Raw genomic sequence first — 22,596 nt, 5'->3', positions numbered from 1 at the left:
AATTTTTTTGTTCCTGGGTGAAGAGACGAGGAACCCACAAGGCAGACAATTTCCGAAGGTCGAGTTCATCATTGATGGTGGCTTGAACACTTCCAAGGCTTATTCCTAAGAGCGAAGCAATTTCAGAAATGTTTATGAGCCGATTTTCAGTAAGGCCACGTACAGCACGGATGTTGTCTACAGTGATGCTTGTCCGCAGTCGTGTTTGGTGGGGCTCATTTTCCACTTCTTCCCGTGCTGCCAAAAATTGTTTGTGTCATTCATACACCTGAATTTTTGAAAGTGTTGCTTCCCCAAACTGTGCATGGAGCTTTCTCAAAATTGCTGAAGCTTTGGTTCCTTCTTCCTCCAGAAACTTGATGATGATGCTCTGTGCAACGGATGTGTGTACCTCTTGCACGCTCATGGTGTACTGAAGCGAGTGGTCGATCTGTGTTGTTTGACGCATCAAAATCCCTACTCTTGACATCCCCATAAACATCTTCTCAAAGCCCCACCCATTTCTGTTCACTACCAGAGCTGCTAATTTTGTATTTTGGTTTATATTTGAATCACCTAGTGCTTAATAGGACTCAGAAAACGTCTCAATTTTATTTTCAAGTGAGAAATCAACTTTTAGGATGATAAAATATCCTAGAAAGCAAAAGTGACCATGTTTCTTACCTACTTCATTCCAATTCTCACCTATGGACTTGAAACATGTACCTTACATAACCAGGCTACTAGTAAAATCCAGTCAACAGAAATTAAATTCATCAAAGCAATGAATCAGAAGATCAGGAAAGACAAGATTAGAAATGAAGCAAACTAGGAGGATGCTGGCAACAGAATACTTGATACCAAGCTTTTAGGAAGATGCAGGCTACATGGTTTGGACATGTTAGGAGGATGGACAGAACGAGAATAGCAAGGAATTGCATTGACAGAGAAGTGAAAGTGGGGAGGCCAGTAGGAAGGCCAAGGAATCGATGGATAGACACAGTGAAATTGGAGGTCAACAAGAGGTATGCCAAATGAGGGAGGACATAGAAGAGCAGAAATGGCAAGTATATAACACTGTCATATTCATAAATAATGCCACACAACTCACGAAAATGTAATCTATAATCCAAGAACAGCACTACAAAAATTCACAATCCTTACCACCATTACAGGCAAACCTACGCGTACATTGCAACAGAATACAAAATTCTTGTACGTCGCGCTTGGCTGCGTGTTCATGCTGGGCAACTTACGTATTGTTCTCTGTGTATTGAGAACATCTACACATGCCATCACTGAATATATCCCAAAATCTTTATACATGCCAAATATCCAAAAATAAAATAAATACTTTCATTACAATTGATTAAATAAAATGACTCTCTTTGTATTAGGAAGATGATGGGTAAGTGGTTATATTGTTAACATATTCATCTTTTTTTGTAGCGTCTTGTGTGGTGCTGAAGAATTCAAGTGTTAACTATTATAACTAATTTGTGGCGCGATCCTACCTTCCCTAGCTAGTTAGTCTATCGTGGTAAAACGTATTCAATCTCCACTTCAGGTAGGCAAACAGCCCCTATCCCATCCTGCAGGACAAGACAGCTTAAAGTGCATGTATCAACCCAGTAGCTTGAATTCCACTATGGTAGCTCTGTCATGCCTAAAAGGAAACCAGCTTGCTGGTGAGAATTGGATTGTGATATAGCATGTGGATCATCGAAACAACTGCACTTAGTTTGACTTTGCTGTTTCCAGTTTTTCAACTTGATTAAATACATTCTAAGGGATAATATGAAAATGTAAATGCAAAATTCTTTGCTCCTGCGGTGCTGGGGTGGATGGGGTTCTGTGCACACCACTGGTTTCTAGTCATTTTTGTTATAAGCTGGGGTTGCCACTCCCAAAGATTTTTATACATACTTCCAGGTGTTATTTATTCTGCTTCATTTGATTCTGATGTGGTAGGTAGAGATTCATGGTGTGAGATACCATTTAACAGTTGCACCTGACAAGAACACACACACTGCACAAGGGATTTCAGCATCTACTTTTTCCATTGAGAAGCCTCAACACCATACTGAGGAGCTCTTCACCCTATAGCAACTGGCTCCGCTCAGAAGAGTGCTGGTTGTTATTGTTTTTAAGATGAAGTACAACTAGGCAACCATCCTCTATATAACTAACACTAATCAGGGAGAAAGAATGGAGGGGATGCAACACTTCGAAAAGTGCAAGTATCGACCAAAGACAAGGGCCATGATGGGCATGAAGATGAAAGACTCCCTAGCCCTCGTAACCTAATAACGTCAGGGTCAGAAAAGAACAAGAGTTGAGCAAGGGAGGTCGGATAGGATAGATGAAAGTGAGGAGCCTGGAATAAGCGGAAATAATGCCAGGATTCAGCTAAGGGCCCTGCGGTCGCCAACTCACGCTCCCAAATTAAGACCCCCGGGCCCCTGTTAGTCGCCTCTTACGACAGGCAGGGGATACTGTGGGCGTTATTCTATCGCTCCCACCAACAGGGGATCCTCTCAGGGTACAAAAATTATTTTATGTTGCCTAACATACCACAAAGTTACTGCTTGATAATTTCTATTATAAACAGGTACATACATGAAATCTAAAATTCTTTATAAAAATAATAATCAGTAAAATACCTGTCAGTCTTACTCATATTTGGTTTTCTTAAGTATTGTATTTACTTTCTAAATCCTTTTGCTAATGAAATATGCATTATTTTTATTTTTAGTATCAAGACATGCAAGCAGTTCATTAAGAGTGAGAACATAAGCCCAATTTTATCCAAGGATGGAAATGATGGTAAGTCTATTTACTTTTCTTCTCCTGCATCAGTTAATCAGTTAATTTTCACTGTTGTATTGTCTCTCCTTCATTTATCTTTTAATATTTCTGTTTTCTTGTTCATGTTGTAGATTCATGTGGGCTTTTATATGGAAAGACCATTTCACTGTAGTTCTTTACTAGGGAAGGGACGCTCAGAAGGGTCATTATAAGAAGAAATTAAGGCTATGGCAGGCTGCACACGTATTTGTTTTGTGCAAGTTGCATGCATATGTTCTGTAACCCAACTGGTATGCCTCTGCAACAGAGCCCGTTGCCACACACGTACCTGTATGTTGACATGTTAGACAGTTGCCAAAATACACACGCTTGTTTAGAAAGCTTCATTCATAACTACAGTAAAGATTACAGAATGTTTCTCTTGAGAAGAGGATATTCAGTGTACATGGCTTGTAAAAGACTACTTCACTGCAGATATAATCCCACTTCAGGACTGGCTGTGTAGCTAACCTTAAAAGTATGCTAATGAAGTGGGCTAATGTTTCTAATTTAGCCTATATTAAACAATTATTTTACTGTATGTACACCTAAAATCTACATATATTAGGGTATGCTGTTCGCACTCCATTATCTGCATGCAGATTATCCGTGGAAGTTTCAAAGCTTTAAAGAATTGCAATTGCAGTGATATTGAGGTTAGATTTCAAAACCTATACTCCGCACGGCTCTACTTCTAAATTGACGTTTTGGCCGATTTTGGCTCCGTCTGGTGGTTGTGAACTGAAGCATAGACATCCAACCAATCCCAAGCTGCCATTCATATCGATTTATATCGGCAGAGTGCGATCTCGAAACCTAGTTGCCAAGTTTAATTACATTCACCACATGGTTAACCTATCTCGCTCAGCGTATATGGTATTCGGTACGTTTCAAGATCTTTTGGATTTTCCTTCAGTAATTAGTGTGTTTTTCATATTAGTCTTTCTCTCTCTAGTATAGTACAGTATAGCATAGTTTACAGTTTAGCATAGCATAAGTTAGTACAATATAGGTTTAATTTTTTTTTTTTGCAAGTTGCTTTATGTCGCACCGACACAGTTAGGTCTTATTGCGACGATGGGACAGGAAAGGGCTAAGAGTGGGAAGGAAGCGGCTGTGGCCTTAATTAAGGTACAGCCCCAGCATTTGCCTGGTGTGAAAATGGGGGGAAATCACGGAAAACCATCTTCAGGGCTGTCGACAGTGGGGTTCGAACCCACTATCTCCCGAATACTGGCTGCACTTAAGCGACTGTAGCTATCGAGCTCTTGTGGTTTAATTATTAAATAGCTATCTGTAGTTTTATTTACGTCCATGTACCAGTGTACTTAGTTCGTCGTGTTTACCATGTCTCAGTGTATTTCGGGAAAGACAAGTGGCAAGAAATCGAGAGGTGTGGGACAAGGCACGCCCTTGAGAAGCCAGGCCGTGAAATTGTGTCCAACGCGCGCGAGTACTTTGAGACAGAAAAGGAGAACGGTACTACATTGCTTCCTTTAGCACAAGCCGTACAGAGAACTGCCGACACTACCAAAGTATGTAGATACACAGTAGTGGCAGGTGGAAAGGAGAAATACCATGCTGAGGAACAATCTCATGGATCCTCTAAGTTTGAAACGCCGGGTAAGAAAAGGAATCGGACCAAACCAGTGACGAACTTGGACAGTTTCCAGAAAGATGCCATTCGTCAGCATATTTATGACTTCTACCGTAGAAAAGATCTCCCCACTCTTGCAAAACCATGTGAGTCTCTGAAGGAAAGCAAACTATTCAATGGAAGCAAGACTTCATTGAATGTTGTGGTAAAGGAACTGGGATTCCCTTACAAGAAATTAAACGGTCAGCAAGTGTTAATGGAGAGAAGTGATATTGTGATGTGGCGCTGCCGGTTTTTAAGGGACGTTATGAAGCAAAATTTTGATTCGATTGGTTAGATGAAACATGGATTAATGCAAACCATACCGTAGGAAAAGGCTGGACAGATGATTCTGTGGAAGGTACAGTGGCAGTTCTCATTGGAAAGGGGGGGAAGAATTATTGTGCTACATGCCAGTAGTGCAAACGGATTTGTACCTAACTCTTTATATGTTCTGAAGTCTAAGAAGACTGGCGATTACCACGAGGAGACAAATAGTGTTAATTTTCAGAACTGGTTTGAATACACATTAATGAATAACCTGTCTGAAAATTCTACGATAATAGTGGGCAATGCCCCCTACCATTCCGTAATTCAGGACAAAGCTCCGACATTGCCAGCAAAGAAGTCGATTCTTGCTGAGTGGTTAAGGAGGCACAACGCTCCTGTGCTGGATGACATGAAGAAAGGTGAACTGTTGCGGCTTGTGAAAAAAACACCAGCCACAATTTCCAGTGTATGTTGTGGACGAAATTCCAAGACATCATGGACATAAAGTTATTCGACTTCCACCTCATCATTGCCATGTCAATGCAACAGAGAAGGTTTGGGCTCAGATTAAGGGTTATGTGGCAACCAGAAATAAGCATTCTACTAGAGCCGAGGTGGAAAACCTGTTAGCCAAAGCTGTGGCGAATGTCAGTCCTGATGACTGGAGGAAAGTTGTGCGGAGTAAACGCAGATTAATACTTGAGGCGTGGGAAAATGAAGATGTAGTGCATCTGTCCAGGGTTCCAGTGCATAACAGTTTATCCCAATTGGTTTATGAAGTGGCTGAAAGGATTTATCTGATGAGACCCTCGAACAGTCCCTGGAATGGAAGTCCATCACCCCTACTTGAGTCTTTCCTCGGCTGGCTCAAGAGCTTGGGTACGTGGTATGTCCGGAAAGAGGCTTAAACCATTTAATTCTAAGTAGGGGGAAAGAGTCTCGGATATCAGAGGAATACGAATACACTACTAATGAGAAGGAAAATCATCTATTTTTGCACAAACACTTTTAATTAGCTAAGGAAACACTTGTATAATACAATACATAAAGATATGCTGAAGTGTTTATATCTATGCAATACATTAAATTCATAAATTAGGTTTGAGCTTTGGATGTCTCTTTCTGTCTATCTCAGATACGCATCTATCACCTCATAACCTTCAAATCACTGAAAATACATTGAAAGGACGTCCCCTTTCAGAGTCACTTAACACACGGATAACCTTAACACTGTACACATATCTTTCCCAAAGGCATATCTCCTTTATGGCATGAATTATTTCAATCAATTTATCCTTCAATTTATATATCACAATTCCTTGAGATCATGTTAATTGAGGTTTACTACAAAATTCCTGAGCACATTTTACACACGAGTTATGTCACATTGTCTACGTTAGGCCGTGTCTAATTTATCGTATGGAGTATTAACTCCTTCATAACGTCTGCTTCACTGGGATTATCTATACACTAATATTAACACATGGCATTTCAACGATATTGCTATAAACAGTGAATATAGTAATCAGCGACCAATATCTTACAACATATGATACATGATAAACACTCACTAGAAGAAATAATATAATGCTCTGCATTGCATCTCCACGCAGAGAACAAGATCTTGGCACGATCCATCTCATTTGCCACTGATGGGCAACAGTCCTCGCCAGAATCTGGGACTTGAACCCTTCAATTTATGTATCACAGTTCCTTGAGATCATACTAATTGAGGTTTACTACAAAATTCCTGAGCACATTTTACACACATGATAGTTATGTCACATTGTCTACGTTAATGACCGTGTCTAACTTATCGTATGGAGTATTAACTCCTTCATAACGTCTGCTTCACTGGGATTATCTATACACTAATTTTAACACATGACATTTCAAAATGTGGGGGTGTGTCACAACCTGAAAACCCTATAGCGTTTTACTTTAAGAAACCAAAATCATAGAAAGGTGGGAGGATTTCATTCATTTATCACATCTGGGATCTATACGACGATGTCGTTTTCTTAATTTTATGCATGTCTCCTTTATACTAGAAGGAGAAAGGAGCAAACCAAATGTGTCTCCCTTCACAAAGTGGCAAACAAACTTCGCTAGAGCTTCCCCTGACCATTCTCTCATAAAACTGTCAGACGACTCGGCCCGCTCGTTTTTTTTTTTTTTTCTTCTCCACAAAGCAAAGCCTCATATTTTACCTGCTATTCTTAAATATTCATATCATCACAAAGACAATCTCTTTCTTCGACTCATTAACATTATCAGCGTAACATCATATACCAGCCTACATTTGGCCTCAATTATCTTATTCTCAAGGCGGCATTCTACATCGCCCTAATTATACATATTCAGCAGGAGAACTCATATATTTAACACCACTACACTCTCAAAATTACGAACTTACATATCAGGTTCCATCTTCTCATTCCTCATATCCCGAGAACGTGCATCTTTAAATAGAAGATCCTAACCTTCAAAGAGGGGGGAAAAAATCACGGCTAATCGCGATCTACATAATTCACTTACAGCCCCACAGTTGACCTTTGTTGTGGAGTTTGCAGTCTTAAATCTACACAGGAGGAGTTTCTACCAGTATGTGACGTGCAATCAAAAATGAATAATCGGAAACTCTTATGATGAATCATAGCATTTAATTGTAACTTCAAGACATGGATCATACAACGAAATTTTATCCCTTTACATTACGTCACGTCACCTATAAGGTGTGCTAGGGTCTTATAATTATCATGCAATATTTCCCCATAATGGATGAAATAAGTGGTTCAAAATCATGAAGAAAATCTCGCAGAAAAATCTTACAAAAACTATAATCCCTCTGAAACGCCGTCATGGTCAAATAATATTCAATGTATTTACATGCAAGCTACTCATTTATGGGAATGTGACTGTCATGCTCATACGTTAAAAGAAAATGTACTTAGCACTCATATATCTGCCATCAGCTTTCCTCAGGAAGTACAGCCATGTATTTAAGCTGCCATCAGCATGCCTTCACTTGCGGTGGCTCCCAGAATCATTCTCTGTCGATTCGCCTGCATGTTGGTTGAATCCTCGTCTGGCGTCGGAAGCTCTTGAATATCAATGCTGCGTTGGCGTAACTGTACGGCGGACTGCTCACAAGACGTCTTCAAACCCGGCGCTCTCGGAGGTCATATATGCAAATGAGGAAGACTAATTTGTCATAAATGCATTAATTATGTCATGCATTATAACTCTGTTATGACTAAGGATACTTAAATAAACTCAAGCAACGTAGCCCCATATTGGTATTTGTCCTGTAGCCCGATACGAATACTTTCATTTGCATACTTCAGTTCTTCACAAGTAATTTAATCTCGGAGCATCACACACTACATAGCCTTTCTAAAACAGTGTCTAGAACTAAAATTGATCCCAAAATTTTTGAAACCTACACAGCGAAAAAACTTATCTAACCAAAGTTTGATTAGAGTTCAAAACAAGGTCAACGACATTTGGTTAAGAAATGAAATTAAAGCGTCATATAAAAAGAAGTCGCTTTTAAATCTGCAGTTATATAGAGTTCATTTAGCGTTAGCTCAGGCTTTACATCCGTTAGAATGGAACTCTTTCCAGCTACATGTGGACAATAAACTGATTGCTTTATTGGATAGGAAGCAAGTTACTCTCGACAAGAAACTATCTCAATTAAAAGCATCCCAATCACGATTACCAAAACGCAGTTCAGACACGCAAAAAGCGGCTCCCTCACAGAACAATACACCCACAGTAGTTAATTTGACAGACGTACAGTTCTCTGAAGAAGAAATGGGGATCTTGAATAAAGGCTTAAAACATAACTGGCCTAGCAAGAAAAAAGAAACGGATATTATCAACACAGTAGCTGAGATCGAGGCTAACATTTCTAAACTCCCTTTAGAAACACAAAATGATACCAGATTTGAGGTAAAAAAGAAACTACCAAAACTAGCGGAAGAAATAAACGCATATTCAAATTTCGACCACAAAAAATTGATCCAGAACGTAAAAAAGAAAATAGACGACAACAACATTATTGTCACAAAAGCGGACAAAGGAGGATCCACAGTTCTCCTAGATCAAAACACATACATTCAAAAAACAGAAGACTTTTTTAAGGACAAAATATACACAATAGTCAACAAAGATCCAACCACGAGAATTCAGCGAAATCTAAAAACTCTAATAAGAAGTTCTAACTTTCTTTTCAATGAACAAGAACAACAAAAACTTTTTAACATGAACCCTAGTATTCCGACAGCCAGAGCCTTACCAAAGATTCATAAGAAGGACATTCCAATACGCCCTATCATAAACTGTAGAAACAGCCCCACCTATAAAGTATCAAAATTCATTCACGGCTTTCTAAAAAAACATTACGTATTCAATAATAAACACCCTTTAAAAAATTCATTCACTTTTTGCGAAATTTTAAACAAGTTTAAGCTGCGCCCCAATCACTCAATGTGCTCCTATGACGTCGTAAATATGTACCCAAACATCCCTACCAAAGAAACTGTAAGAATTATCAGTGATAATATCAATAAACACAGCGGCCTTAGTAAGATGGAAATTGAAGAATTCATGAAGATATTAAATTTTGTCTTAAGCAACAACTTTTTCTCTTTCAATGGGAAGTTTTACCAACAAAAAGGCTTAGCGATGGGCGACCCTCTTTCTGGCATCTTAGCAGACATTTATATGGACACAATAGAACACACAAAAATTATAACACAAATAAAAGGCGTATGTTTATGGCTGAGATTTGTAGACGATACCTTCATAATTTTCGACAAAAATGTCACTAATAGTGACGAGATCTTGGAGTCCCTAAACAAAATTGACCCCAATGTTAAGTTTACTAAAGAGGATGAGGTTAGGAACTCATTAAACTTTTTGGACTTAACTATTACACGCGGACATAATACCTTCGATTTTCGAATATACAGGAAACCTACACACTCTCCCTTAACTATTATGAATTCATCCATACACCCCAAGTCCCAAAAACAAGCCTCTTTCTATAATTTAATTTATAGAGCTTTAAAAATTCCTCTTTCTCCCAACAATTTAAAAATTGAACTGAAGTACATAAGGAATCTTGCTCAACTGAACGGGTTTAAAATAGATATGGTCAACCGTTTGATTAATAAAATCAAAATTAAATTGTCCACTAACCTCATCCCAGAAAAACCTAAAAAAACCAGTTTCGCCACATTTACATATAACAACCCAGCCGTCCATCAGATCGCAAATACTTTAAAGAAGCACAATATCAATATAGCCTTCAGGACAGTTAACACTAATCGAAACATGTTTTTTAACCATAACAAGGTCAATCACAATAGCAACCATTATTCAAGGTCCGGCATATATAAACTAACATGTACACAATGTGGTTTTTCTTATATCGGACAGACTGGCCGCAGCTTTAACACGAGATATCTGGAACATTATAACGCTCAAAAACACAATAAGTACTCAGCGATGAGCCAACATATGAGAGAAACGGGCCATCACTTTACATCCATAGAGAAAGATCTTACCATCATTAGAAGCATAGGTAAGGGGAAATTAATGAATGAACTGGAAAACCTACACATCTTTTTAGACCAAACCTACAATAAAAATAAAAATCTCAACGACGTCAATGAAATTAAAAATCCTTTGTACGAATTAACACCTAGATTAATTAATATCGTGAATTCAGATCAAAACAAAATCCCTCAATTATTTAAATCTCCACACTCAAATGCTTCATCCACCATGCCAAAAGTTAAACCCGCCCATATTGCTTCTAGAAACTCCCCTCCAGCAACAGCACACACGCCCATAGACCAGCCTACCCCCACTCTCCCTCCATGCCCCGCCCCTCCATTACCGCACCATTACAACACCAGGAGTAGAAATGGCGACAAGACAGGCGCTTGAAATAATAACATTAAGTTATTTATTAGACCACCTAATCAATACAAAATCGTCTTGGATGATTTACATAAATTTGTTAGCTAATAGTGGGACATGTTTCGCCTTCTCTGAAGGCATCATCAGCCATAGTCTTAACCTTAAATTAAAAATAAGCGTCTAAATAACATGTAGTGATGAAATGAATTTTAAAATCTTGAAGAGATTTGAAGTAAAATAACATTAAAAATAACAATGATGGTTTGAAAATACAATGTGATGAGATACAATAGTGGAAGTATTAACAAAATTAACCTTAGAAGGCTGCTAAAATAAGTACAATGGAATAAAACAACAGATTGTTATACAACAAGTAGTAAGATTGCATAAAAGTAAAGTTGATAGTAATGGCGGTTATAATTAGACGATGGCGAAAAATCTTATGTAATCAAAGTAAAGAGGAGAGAGTAAAAGTCAAAGTTAGTCGAGAGATCCGAAGTTCATTATGATCTTGAAGATAAAGGATGAAAGTCAGATGCATATGGTGAAGTTGTAGAACACGTTGAGGATATGAAGTTGGTGAATAGAAGTTGAAGAACAGTTTCAAATAGGATCACTATGGACCATCTCAAAATTTGAAGTGATGTTCAAATGTTGTAAATTGTGAGTTTGTAGATATTCTAGTTGAAAAAGCATATACAAGTGGAATCTGTAAATGGAAGCAAGAAACGTAGAGTTAATTGTGTGAAAAGATATTTGAAAAATCTTGAAGTAGAATCGTATGCACTTACCACTTGACAGTGACAAAGATAGCTTGTAATATTATGAGTAAGAAGTATTTGCAACAGTAGACTTCTTGCTACGTGTGTTATAACTGAAGTTTTGTGTTGGAGGGGGATCTGTTTGCGTTGACGTAACTATTAGAGGGGGGCTGCTATTGGTGGGAGGGAAGGAAGAGAGTGTATTACTGCGCGTGTTGTAACGGTGTAAGGCTATTGGAGGGAGCGATGTTCCGGTGGGTGTGGCTATGGGTTTATTGGTTGTATTTGAATTAGAGGTACTAGCGGTGGGGGGAAGGGAGGGGGGTATATTAGCTGTAGGGGAGGTGGGAACTCTAATTGATGTGAGGTTGAAGATTTTTAAGAATTTGTTGGTGAGGGAAGTTGATTCTCGTAATAAAATAAGAATCTGTTCATACAAGGGGCTTTTTTTATCAATAGTGTCATTTAGATTTTTATCTTTATTAAAATGTTGGTCGAGGAAAATAAATAAGTTTTCATATTCTGTCATGAGTTTGCTTTTATCAACTCTTTTTAGGATATGGAGGTCTTGTTCTATTGTGGTGAATTTATGCCCGGTGTCCCTCATATGGTTGGCCATTGCGGAGAATTTGTTGTGTTTTTGGGCATTGTAATGCTCGGCGTATCTGGTAGAGAAGCTGCGGCCAGTTTGGCCAACATAAGAAAAATTACATGTAGAGCATTTCAATCTGTATATTCCTGATCCAGAGTAACTATTGTCTGTGATGTTGATAGAGTTGTGATTGAAGAATAAATTGCGATTAGTGTTTTTTGTTGTGTAGGCTATTTTTATTTCGTGCTTCATTAATGAATTGGTTATCGGGTAAATGCTATGGTTAGTGAACGTGAATTTAGCGTATTTTGGTTTGACGGGTTTTAATGGAGTTAAATTGGTAGCTAGTTTTAGTTTGGTTTTATTAATGATTTTATCAATCATATTCGTGTTAAATCCATTGAATTTAGCTATTTCCTTGATGAATAGTAATTCTTTCTTTAAATTAGTAGAGGACATAGGGATCTTTAATGCTCTATATATTAAACTGTGATAAGTGGCTTTTTTATGTGAGTTGGGATGTAAAGAATCATTTTTTATGGTTGTTGGAGAAAAGGTGGGTTTTCTGTATATTTGGAAGTCGAATTTGTTCAATGCTCGTGTGATTTTGATATCTAAGAAGTTCAGAGAGTTATTGAACTCATCTTCTTTAGTGAATTTAATATTATTATCTAAGTTGTTGAGGAATGATAGTATGTTATTGCTGTTGTTGATTTGTTTATCAATGATAGCTATGGTATCATCAACATAGCGATGCCAAAGACAGAGTCCGTTGATGTTATTAATAATCTTACTATGTTCGAGATTATCTAAGTATATGTCGGCTAGTATTCCAGATAACGGGTCTCCCATCGCTAGACCTTCTTGTTTGTAAATTTTCTTATTGAAGGTAAAATAGTTGTTGTCTAAAACGAAATTAAGTAATTTTAACCATTCATCAATTTCGATTTTACTCAATGTGCTATGTTTCAACAGATTGTTTTTTATGATGTTAATAGTATTGTTGATAGGGATATTAGTATACATGTTGGTGATGTCAAAAGAACATAAAACGTGGTTTGGTTGTAGACTGAACTTATTTAGGGAATTACAGAGTTCGATCGAGTTCTTTATGGGGTTGGAGTTGTGAAATTTGAAGTGTTTTTTTAGGAATTTGTGTAGGAATTGAGAGGTTTTATAGGTAGGACTATTGATACTATTAATTATAGGTCGAATGGGGACATCTTTTTTATGAATTTTGGGCAGTGATCTGACTGTAGGTAATTTTGGGTTCATTACAGTTAATTTCTGATAATCTTGATCATTTAAAATGAAGTTAGAATTTTTCAGAAGGTTCTTTAAGTTACGCTGTATTTTGTTTGTAGGATCTTTGTTAATTAAGGTATAGGTATTGTCTGAAAAAAAGGTTTCAGTTTTATTGATGTAATCTTGTTTGTTCATTATTACTATGGTGTTGCCCTTATCTGCTTTTGTAATTACTACGTTGTTGCTATGGATTTTGGATTTCAGGTTTAGAATTTGTTTCGAGACATTGTGGTTATTATTAGATGTTATCTCATTAACCAAAGTTGGGAGTTTCTTTTTTACTTCATATCGTACGTCATTCTGTTTATCAATTGGGATTTGTTTATCGATATTAGTTTCGGTTTCAGCGATGGTAGTGATGATGTCTTCTGCCTTTTTGTGATTAGGCCAATTATGTTTGATGCCTTTATCTAATAGATTTAATTCTTGGTTAGAGAAGGTTGCATTAGATAGGTTGATTGTAGTGGGAATGTTAGTCAAATGGGAAGGGGACACTTTGTTGTTTGTATTTTGGTCAGGAGTTTTACATTTGTTTTCTTGAAGACTAAGTAATTTATGGTTTAGGGTTTTCTGTTTCTTGTCTAATACGTAAGATAGTTTGAGGTCAGTGTACCTTAAAAATGAGCTCCATTCAAGTGGGGGTAATTTCTGAGAGATGGTCAAATGAGTCCTATATAATTGTAAATTTAGTAAAGATTTCTTCTTGTATAATAGTTTAATTTCATTTTTCAACCATATGTTGTTTACTTTCTTTTGAGTGGCATTAGATTTTGAATAGGGATGACTTTTTCTTTGTAAAGATTTGAGAAATTTAGGTACCAACTCTAATTTCAAGCAATCTTTAAGAAACTTGATATCTCTAGAAATCTTGCCTATTTTAAGCCCCTTGTATGAACAGATTCTTATTTTATTACGAGAATCAACTTCCCTCACCAACAAATTCTTAAAAATCTTCAACCTCACATCAATTAGAGTTCCCACCTCCCCTACAGCTAATATACCCCCCTCCCTTCCCCCCACCGCTAGTACCTCTAATTCAAATACAACCAATAAACCCATAGCCACACCCACCGGAACATCGCTCCCTCCAATAGCCTTACACCGTTACAACACGCGCAGTAATACACTCTCTTCCTTCCCTCCCACCAATAGCAGCCCCCCTCTAATAGTTACGTCAACGCAAACAGATCCCCCTCCAACACAAAACTTCAGTTATAACACACGTAGCAAGAAGTCTACTGTTGCAAATACTTCTTACTCATAATATTACAAGCTATCTTTGTCACTGTCAAGTGGTAAGTGCATACGATTCTACTTCAAGATTTTTCAAATATCTTTTCACACAATTAACTCTACGTTTCTTGCTTCCATTTACAGATTCCACTTGTATATGCTTTTTCAACTAGAATATCTACAAACTCACAATTTACAACATTTGAACATCACTTCAAATTTTGAGATGGTCCATAGTGATCCTATTTGAAACTGTTCTTCAACTTCTATTCACCAACTTCATATCCTCAACGTGTTCTACAACTTCACCATATGCATCTGACTTTCATCCTTTATCTTCAAGATCATAATGAACTTCGGATCTCTCGACTAACTTTGACTTTTACTCTCTCCTCTTTACTTTGATTACATAAGATTTTTCGCCATCGTCTAATTATAACCGCCATTACTATCAACTTTACTTTTATGCAATCTTACTACTTGTTGTATAACAATCTGTTGTTTTATTCCATTGTACTTATTTTAGCAGCCTTCTAAGGTTAATTTTGTTAATACTTCCACTATTGTATCTCATCACATTGTATTTTCAAACCATCATTGTTATTTTTAATGTTATTTTACTTCAAATCTCTTCAAGATTTTAAAATTCATTTCATCACTACATGTTATTTAGACGCTTATTTTTAATTTAAGGTTAAGACTATGGCTGATGATGCCTTCAGAGAAGGCGAAACATGTCCCACTATTAGCTAACAAATTTATGTAAATCATCCAAGACGATTTTGTATTGATTAGGTGGTCTAATAAATAACTTAATGTTATTATTTCAATCTACATCATCAATACGGACCAAAAATGATATTTATTACATGTAAAGACAGGCGCTGCCGGAACAGACAGATCCATCTAGTATTAACTGAACAAGTAAGTCATTTTACAGTTAAGAGGTGTTAATTTAATACATTTTATCACAACGCGTGCTCAAAAAATTTTTAATTCAAAATTATTTTCTACTTCATTACAGATATTCTTAAGATCCCTCCCAAAGACCAAGCAACACATCAACGGGAACAATTTTCACACAAGACTGTATCAAGTGTCTAGGATGTCTCTTCCCAATTAAGCAGCAGCCTAAAACTATGAAACAGCTAAATATTGTACTCTTGTCATTTCCTTGACGTTACATGAGACCCAAAGTCAAGACGCTAACAGTTTCATTCACAACGTTTTTGACCAGTCTACCTACAACAATCGGCTTTTGAATCTCCACTTGTACACGACAACACATTTAAATATTAGTTACGTCAAGAACATGAAAATGAAAATCGTGGGTCAAACAAGCTCCAGTTTTAATATCACCCCTTCTCAAGAAGAAAAAAGAAGACCCGTTTCATGTTATTTTTAGTTTTGAACATTTTAAGTTAACCAGAACTGCCAAGTTAAAACACATTCAATTTAAATTTATATTTTCAATCTTGACCAACCTACAATCAGTTCAAATCTCCTCTTATTGTTGACGACACATCCTGTCACCAGACACGATACGTCAAGTACTTAATATGATATAGGGGTCACATAAACCCCGATTTGCAATCCTCTTCACCGAAAAGAAGATCCATTTTAGTTTTGGACATTTTCCATATTAAATAGATTAGGACCAAAAAACTTTACTGTATTGACTTATGTTTGTATATATTGTATATAATGTATATGTTGTATATAGTGTATATATTAGTATGTTTATATTAGTTAAAAAGGTCCCAAACCTTGACCTAAAGGTTGTTTACAGGCTGAAGATGCCCAAAATAATGGGTGAAACATGTACCTGACCAAATGAGTCTACATAAAATCATGTAGATAATAACCACATTAAACGTGGAAAGTATTGAATAGGTGGTTTTTTATTTAATTATCCTTGATATGTATGCCTAACATCACACACTAGCCGGTCACCATCACAGGCTGTGAATGTTAGGTATTAATATTTTTTTACTGGTCATTAGTCGACCCACTCTGTTTCACTAATCATTGATACGATATACAACTCACTGCGTTTGAGAGAATACAGATGGGTGCCGCCCGATCTACTAAAATGGTAGCTAATAAGCCGCTCACTGTTATTGTAGGTTCAAGCCTTACTGTAACACTGCCACTGAACTATCCTTGTATTTAATTACTTCCTTCATTTTACCTCATTTATATAATTCGTATAATTTGGCATAATCCACCACATTCACTCAGATCAATTTCATAACAACACACGTAATAATTCACTTCAATCGAGCACCTCCCCCCTTTTTTTACAACCCCGTGCCGCTCTGACACATAATCGAAGTAAATTTTTTTAATCGCATACGGGTCATAGCGAACTGAATTCAAGATGTAACGAATATTTGGTACTCAGCGCACTGTCACTCACTATGTGTTGTCATTTACCACTACACAATACTGTTCAATAACAACCTTCACAATGTGAAACACTGAATATTGAAACTGACTGTTTACTAGAGAATGGTTCTGTTGATTAGACCGAATGCACTGGGTCATATTCCCCTGCAGGCGGACTGTATGGTACTAATGTTCATTGAGCACATTTTGCACACGATTCTGAATCCTAGCGAAATGTTATATCATCTGTTCCCAAAACATGACGCCTTGAAATCATGTAGCAACGTCCTTTTACCATAACTATGTTAATACCGGGCGAGTTGGCCGTGCGCGTAGAGGCGCGCGGCTGTGAGCTTGCATCCGGGAGATAGTAGGTTCGAATCCCACTATCGGCAGCCCTGAAGATGGTTTTCCGTGGTTTCCTATTTTCACACCAGGCAAATGCTGGGGCTGTACCTTAATTGAGGCCACGGCCGCTTCCTTCCAACTCCTAGGCCTTTCCTGTCCCATCGTCGCCATAAGACCTATCTGTGTCGGTGCGACGTAAAGCAAATAGCAAAAAAAAAAAAAAAAAAAAAAAAAAAAAAACTATGTTAATGTGACGTGCCTCGTGACCGGGTGTAACGAAGAGGGGAATAAATGCATAAAACTAGGTAACAGTGCAGTATTAAATGTCTTAAACACCAAACCGGATGGTGTATATACTCTGCTCTCGTACTACCAGCATGTTTCCTGCAGTGTAGTGTAGCGGATGTGGGTAGGCGTTCGCCTAGCAAACGGCGGTGTGTGCCAATTGCGGTTCAAATCCTGCATTGTAAAATATTTTTGCGTCTGTATGATGTTTGAATACGTAAACACAAGTCCAGTTTGCCACATTCAAACAGTAGAATGACTCTATTATTCATTTTGTACCCTGCGCATACTCCACTGGTTAGGGCCTGAATATACTGTAATCTTTTCTGTCATTCGGCGTGTTTTCCACAGAGGAATACGTTGACGTGCTCCCCAAGACAGAACGCATACGAGGCGCTATATCTGTACCAGGAATGGTATCGCGACAGGCGACACCCGGCTGCTACGACGTTCCGTCGTGTTGAAAGACGCCTAAGGACAACAGGCGTGATTTCCATCCAGCCACCAGTCCGCGATAGGCCCGTTACATCAGGTGAAACAGAAGAGGCCGTTCTGGAGGCAGCTCGTTATAATCCACACATCAGTATGAGGGCGACTGCACGACAGGTGAACACTAGCCAGCCGTCCGTCTGGCAAATACTACACGAAAGTAAATTTCACCCATACCACCTTGAGCTACACCAAGAGCTCCATGGGCAGGATTTCGAAGCTCAAATGGAGTTCTGTCGGTGGCTATGAATCTTGCTTCCACAATAATGGGAATGTCAATGGCCACAACATGCACTATTGGAGTCTGGACATTCCTCACTGAGTGCGACAGGCAGCCCATCAAGTACGATGGCGAGTGAATGTTTGGTGTGGAATCTTGGGGGATCGCCTAATTGGACCTTATTTCTTTGAGGGCCATTGTACGGCCCGACGCTACCAGCACTTTCGGCGTCAGGAACTCCCACTGCTGCTGGAGGATGTGCCCTTGCACCATCGTTTGATGTGGTTGCAGCAGGATAAAACTCCATCACATTCGAATTTGCCCGTTCGTAACCATCTGAACGAGGAACTGCCAGGGAAATGGATAGGACGAGGAGGCCCTGTTTCTTGGCCCACCAGATCACTGGATTTAATGCTGTTAGACTTCTTGTGGGGACATTTAAAGAATGTCGTTTACGCTCAAGCGCCGGAAAACCCCAACCAGTTCAGGCAACTCATCACGGACGCCTGCCAAGCAATTACACCTGGAATGCTTCAGCGTGCAAGTCGATATATTGACACCAGGCCCAAATATGAATAAATCAAAACGGTTTTCACACCGAGCATTTGCTGCGATGAAACATTGTCAGAGCAGTTGTGTTCCTATTATTTCCAGTCTGTATGGGCCCGGCCTGCTAACTAATCGGCCCTTCTTAGGGCCACAAACACATTCATTCACACGCAATTTTCATGAAAGCGGGTATTGATTTTACATTGCGTGCGGTATGTATTAAAAAAATATTTCAAAAATTTGTAATCTTCGCTCCGGACTCGAACCAGCCACGTGACGTGCAAGCCCGCTCTGCCACGCCTTTACCAACATTGTTCCGTACGGTACACCAGGCAGCTTATAGCAAGTATTAGGTTTACTGCGCTCAGAATATCAATTTAGTGTTTCGCCGGCATGTCAGGTTCATATGATCTAGAAGGGACACGCATGTCTTACAGTGTTTAATACGAGTATAACATTATGGCGTCCTGTCATGGTGAGGCGGTAAATACCAAGATATCCGATTGTGTTGTCTGAGCATACCGGCAGGGCAGATGTTCACAGGACGGAATGAATATTGTGGGTTGCATAAAACTACTTTGGACGGGGCGGCTGAATCACGCTGTATATGCACTATTAAACTTAATAATTCATCCAATTTCACCTTTAAACACGCTTATCAGTTTTGGAGTTGTACATATCGGCAAACAGAATATGCATTTGCATACAAATCTGATGTGTAGTGTAACGATAGAGGAATCCCACTCTTATTGCAAGTGGCAGAAATACTCCAAAATATATTAGATGGGCAGAGGTGCCAACTGTTACGGATTATCCGCAATCATTACGAATTTCCCCTGATGATTACGGCATTACGGTTCAAGGGTAAATTATTACGAAAAAGCAACATTATAACGAAAATATAATTTTTGTGGAAAAAATAAGGAAACATGGAAAATTGAATCTTTTCAAGCATTAGTACTCGACTCTTAGTTTCAATATTTGTGAGTTGGCAACGATACTTATTCGATTGTCACTTCATTTGCTACCCCTGAGTGTCATGATATTCATTGTGAATGAAGGAATTCTACTATTCACTAACAAATGTAATCTTGTATTATTGCAGTATGAAGTGTACCTGACATTAAGTCTCCCACAGAAAGAGTTTTCTGTATTAATAGGAAAAACAGTATGACTTCAGGCCTACAGTAATCACCTTCTACACTGGAATCTGTTCATAAGGTGAAAATGTCCTAACAGGGGGAAGGATGCTACGAGAAAAATCACACACAAAATCACCTGCTGCATGGGGAAGCAAGTTAAAAAGAATCTTTTATGACAGAACTGGTAATGTGCCAATTTATTGTGTAATAGTATATATCTAAGAATAGATTGTTGTTGGGAAGGTCAGAGAGGGTGTCATTATCCAGAAGGGATGAGTGTGCTTTGGATTTGACTCCAAAATTTTTCGGAGGGTAGGGAAGGGGAATTACGGGAAAGCCATTTCAAAGGTTGGCACCTGTGGATGGGAGAATGAGAAGATAGGTAGAAGGAGAGTTGTTAGAGGAACGGTATGGCTTTAGAAGTGGAAGATCTAAAGTTGACTCAATCTTTGGTATGAGGCAATTGATGGAAAAGAATTGGGAACCTGGAAAGTGTCTGGTCATGAGATTCATAGATCTAACAAAGGCATACGGTAGTGGGAAACCATGGTCAAAAAGAGACTGGGTACACAAACTGTAGGAATGGTGCAAGCAATGTACAACAATTGTTAAAAGTGTACGGAATCTGGTTGGAAAGATGGAATAGTTTAGAAATGAATCTGGATTTAGACAGAGGAGAGTGCTTTCACCTCTTTTATTTCTAATGGTTATGGACAAAATTGTAAAGGAGAGAAAGGTAGCATATGGGAATAGGGAGATGAAGATGATATTGCGGTCTGGAGAACTGACCGCAAGGAAGTATAAGAACAACTTGGTATTGAACGAGAAAATTGAAAAGTATGAAATAAAAATCACTGCAGAGAAAATCAAGACCAGGGTGACATCAAGAGAATAAAGGCATTGTGAAAATTGGTGGTAAAAACCTTGAAATTGTGGCCAGTTTCAAATACCTTGAGAATGATTTAACACAGAATGCAAGGCTGGACACAGAGATTAGCAAGAGGATGCCACGGGGCAATGCATTTTACCAGAGTGCAAGAATCCTTATCTGGAAGGGATTGTAAAGAGAGAATGCACAAAATGTGTTATGCAACCTTATTGACTTACGCAGCTGAGACCTGGACAATGACGAATAGGGAGGAGAGCAGAATTGAAGCCAGTGAAATGAAATACTTTAGTATGATAGGGAGGACAGAGTGAAAAAACGAAGATGTTAGAAATGAAGTCTGAATAGAAAACCTAAATGAGTGGATTTATGGGAATAAACTAAGATGGTTTGGACATATAACGAGGATGGAGGAGAAAGTAATACCAAAACATATGAGGGAGATTAAGTTCAAGGGAAAGAGTATGAGAGGGAGGTCTAGAATAAGATGGGTCAATTCTTTAAAGACCCATGCAAGAAGAAGAAGAAACCTGGACAGGGACAAACTGATGAAGAGGAATGTTGAAAGGAGAAAGGGTGGTGGACAATTGCCATTAATGTCGTGATCCAGCAGGAGCTGGGAAAGGGGGAGGAGGATGATGATTTGTAAAAATGGATGTTTGTGTATGCTCCACATCTCCTAAATCACTAGAGCAATTTTTACCAAACTTGGTACACATGTCTGTCTGGAGAAAAATTCTTTGGGCGGGGTGAGTGGTGCAGACGGTTGAGGCGCTGGCCTTCTGATCTCAACTTGGCAGGTTCGATCCTGGCTAAGTCCATTGGTATTTGAAAGTGCTCAAATACGTCAGCCTCATGTTGGTAGAATTACTGGCACGTAAAGGAACTCCTGCAGGACTAAATTCTGGCATCTTGGCATCTCCGAAAACCGTGAAAGTGGTTAGTGGGACATAATGCAAAATAACATGATTATTAAAAACACTTGAGGGTAAGATACTCTAGCACCTGTGTAGGTGGGGAAGGGTGACAGAAAAATTTGTAGATTTCATAGTTTGATAATAATAATAATAATAATAATAATAATAATAATAATATATTTGCTTTACGTCCCACTAACTACTTTAACGGTTTTTGGAGACACAAAGGTGCTGGAATTTAGTTCCGAAGTAGTTTTTTTACATGCCAGTAAATCTACCGACACTAGGCTGACGTATTTGAGCATCTTCAAATACCACTGGACTGAGCAAGGATCGAATCTGCCAAGTTGGGGTCAGAAGGCCAGCACCTGAAGCATCTGAGCCACTCAGCCCGGCGATTTCATAGTTTTCGGGATCTCTAAGATGAATAGTGACCCTCCAGATGTCATTTAAATCCAAGTTTGGCCCCCATTGGTTTGAGGGGTAAAAATGATATTGTTATTTGATTTATGTCCCATTAGCGATTTTTACGGCTTTCAGAGAGGCTGAGGTGCTGGAATTTGGTCCTGCAGTAGTTCTTTTACATGTTGTTATTAGGGAGCGGATTTTTATGTAATTACGTATTTTTTTTTGCGTAAGTTTTAATGGTAGTTACGAAGTTCATTATTCCTATTGTGCATCCCCAAGTGTAAAAACTGAATCTTATTTCACATAAAAACACATATTTTCACATTTTTTAAATGTAAATACTTATTTTAAGAAAATCTATAATAAGCACATAAATCGGCAATATTTGTTGATCAATAAAATTTGAA

The 22,596-nt window shown here is 38.3% G+C and overlaps 1 protein-coding gene across 2 annotated transcripts in view; it reads left to right on the top strand.

Annotated features, from left to right (window-relative positions):
- Positions 1–22,596, top strand: part of tho2 (THO complex subunit 2-like protein) — a 547,726-nt gene that overhangs the window by 17,068 nt on the left and 508,062 nt on the right. For both annotated transcript variants that reach the window (XM_067143459.2, XM_067143457.2), the window contains exon 2: positions 2,735–2,805. In XM_067143459.2, coding sequence (XP_066999560.2) covers positions 2,735–2,805 — 71 coding nt within the window. The remainder of the gene's footprint in view (positions 1–2,734; positions 2,806–22,596) is intronic.

This window comes from Anabrus simplex, chromosome 3 (genome assembly GCF_040414725.1).
Source record: "Anabrus simplex isolate iqAnaSimp1 chromosome 3, ASM4041472v1, whole genome shotgun sequence".
Taxonomy (NCBI): Eukaryota; Metazoa; Arthropoda; class Insecta; order Orthoptera; family Tettigoniidae; genus Anabrus; species Anabrus simplex.
The sequence above is the reverse complement of the archived record's forward strand: the minus strand, read 5'-3'. Positions and strand labels throughout refer to the sequence as shown.